Here is a 2,730-nt window from a genome sequence, read left to right on the forward strand (position 1 = left end):
CCGATGGTTTGGTAATCTTGGAAACCTCCACCACTGACCCATCAACTCAAGATATTACTGGAAAGCCCTGATCGCTTTTCTTGCGGAAACTCCATAATTTGCGCTCTGCCACATTAAACTGGATTTGCTATGCAAGCGAGAAGTTTCCCAAGTCGCAAGGCAACTCCAAGCATATAATTAGATAGCAACTGATATATACAGGGCGTCCCGAGTTGATAAGTAACTGACTTTGGAACGTCGTTGGAGTTTCCGGCAAAGCTTTTAAACGTGCAGTTTTTAGTGATTTTTCCCGAAGTTTGCCAACCTCTTAGGGTTGCTATTTGTGTACTAAAATGGACGCAATCAACTTGGGCTTTCGCATGATTCCCCAGCAAAAAAAGGCAAAGCTCGCGTAAAACTTCAAAAGAACGTTAGAACAGTATAAACTCGACAAATTACAGCTTTCACGCATTTAAAAGCCCGAATTTTAAAGGTTTCATGACTGGCAAAAAGCTTCTTGTACCCAAACCCTTAATTTGGAAACTGTAGGTTTCCAAATTCGATTAGCTTGGCGGCCCCACCCCGTAATAACACTAAATGCTCTTAACTAAAGTGTTGCTTAAAACGAAGGTGTTAAGTCCAGTGGGCCTTTCGATTATTATTTTTTTTTTTTAAACGAACACGCACCGGCGATATTATGGCAATAATTAATAGCCAGCGCGGAATTTTAAATTGCTCAAATCGCTCCAAATTCGAACAAGTTATTCATTGCGAAATCGACGGCTAAATTACCGTATCGGATTTAAGGCAAATTAGCGACTGGCGATGGTAATTAATGCCGACGAATACAATCTCTTCCATTAAGCGAAACGAGTGCACTTTGTTTATGCAATTCTCCATTTGGAGGCAATTGTTTTAATGTGAACACAAAAGCCGCAATTATTTGCGTTAAATTGTTAATTACTGTTTGTTGTTTAGGCCTGCAAATTGCTCGTTTTCATCAAATATTACATAATAAAATCGTTTCGCTAGCACGCTTGAGTACCATCTGAGATCAATGCTTAAAGATCATCACTTGAAAAACTGCTGGTTTTTCGAGCCTAATGAGTTTTCAGAGCGAAAAATTGGAAAGGAGATTTCAGGTCGGGATAATAGTGAAGGTCATCAATCACAGAAAACAACCAAGCTTATTTCAAAATAAATTGTTCATTAATAATAGATAAATACAAATTAATTAACACAGTCCCTTGCGTAATAATACTGCACGCTTTCCTGGTTTCGTTTCGACGAAACCCCGGAAAGCATTTTCACAATTTGAGCAACACCGGATTACGAAACACTCGCTACGAATTTGTTATTTATTTTTTTGTACGGGTTTTGAGTTGGCAAGAATCAACAAATATTCACTGGAGACAAGTGGCAAACTGGACTCAGCCTGCTGATATGCTTAAGACTCGCATTTTTGCCACTTCTGGCCATTGAGGGTCTTCAAGCACTAGCAGTCACCTTCCAGGCCTCCACTCATCAAGTTAACAATTAAAAAGCGACCGGACTAGTGGCCCCAGTCCTCTTCGCCGCCTCCGTAACTTTCCTGGCCACCCCCGTAGCTTTCCTGGCCTCCTCCGTAACCTCCCTGGCCACCTCCGAAACCGCCTTCCCAGCCGTGGCTTTCCTGCTGAATTTTCACTGGTACTGCCACTGGAACCTTGACTGGGTACGGCACTGGCTTCTCTACTGGATAAGGCACTTCCTTGTAAACTGGATAAGGCTTGTCGACTGGCACCTTCACTGGGTATGGTACGGGCTTCTCCACCTCGACGGGTACTTTCTTTTCAACAGTGTAGGGTTGTGGGTATGGTACCTATGGAAAGTCGCATGTTTTCACCTAGCAATAACTAAGCCGCAGCAAACTCCCTACCTTGACTGGGTAGGGCACGGGCTTGGGTACTTCAACTGGGTAGGGCCTATCCACGGGTACCTTCACTTCATAGGGCACTGGCTTGTCTACCTGGTAGGGAACATGTTTCTCCACCGTAACATGGTATGGTTTGGGTACATGGACTGTATACGGCCTGTCTACTGGCACCTTAACTTCATATGGTACCTTCTTCTCAACGGTGTAGGGTTGGGGAACTGATACTTCATACTGCAAAAGCAACCGCGGTGATATCGGAAACGAGTTGCCGATGCCCAACAAACCTTGACTGGGTAGGGAACTTTCTTGTAGACGGTGTAGGGTTGTGGCACTGGCACCTTCACGGGTACCGGGATTTTCTTCTCCACCGTGTAGGGTTGGGGCACGTTCACTTTGACTTCGTAGGGCCTGGGCACTGGCACCTTCACTTCATAGGGGACCTTTTTGATCACCTCGTAGGGCTGATGCACTATGTAAGGCACTTTGATGATTTCCTTCACTGGGTAGGGAACCTAAACGCGCAGAATGTCCCTGATATTCACCCAAGCCCGAACTAGTGAGACTCACCTTCTTTTCCACGGTGTAGGGCTGTGGCACTGGCACTTTAACCTCATAAGGTACCTTCTTCTCCACAGTATAGGGGACATGTTTAGTAACGGTGTATGGGACTGGAACCTTCTTTTCTACCACGATGGTTTTCACGTGCTCATCATGTCCTCCATAACCTCCCCCGTAACCTCCCCCATAACCACCTCCGTATCCTAGAGCGAAAACAATACCTCATATACAGGGTGTTTCAAGTGTGTTACATATTTTGGATTGCTTATGTTTATAAA

General features: G+C 44.5%; 1 protein-coding gene across 2 annotated transcripts in view; it reads right to left on the reverse strand.

Moving 5' to 3' along the window:
* Nucleotides 1-1,166: 1,166 nt before the first annotated feature.
* LOC109536486 (MAGE-like protein 2) overlaps nt 1,167-2,730 on the reverse strand; it is a 4,091-nt gene continuing 2,527 nt past the window's right edge. The window contains exons 3-6 of one of the 2 annotated variants that reach the window (XM_019902722.2): nt 2,462-2,655; nt 2,179-2,406; nt 1,898-2,125; nt 1,167-1,840 (exon numbers count right to left, since the gene is read on the reverse strand). In XM_019902722.2, the coding sequence (XP_019758281.1) occupies nt 1,532-1,840; nt 1,898-2,125; nt 2,179-2,406; nt 2,462-2,655 (959 nt within the window). In that variant the 3' untranslated portion in view covers nt 1,167-1,531. The remainder of the gene's footprint in view (nt 1,841-1,897; nt 2,126-2,178; nt 2,407-2,461; nt 2,656-2,730) is intronic. The other variant, XM_019902723.2, reaches the window with a different exon arrangement.

Source organism: Dendroctonus ponderosae, unplaced genomic scaffold (genome assembly GCF_020466585.1).
Source record: "Dendroctonus ponderosae isolate FM_Combo_2020 unplaced genomic scaffold, Dpon_F_20191213v2 Dpon_F_20191213_6, whole genome shotgun sequence".
NCBI lineage: Eukaryota > Metazoa > Arthropoda > Insecta > Coleoptera > Curculionidae > Dendroctonus > Dendroctonus ponderosae.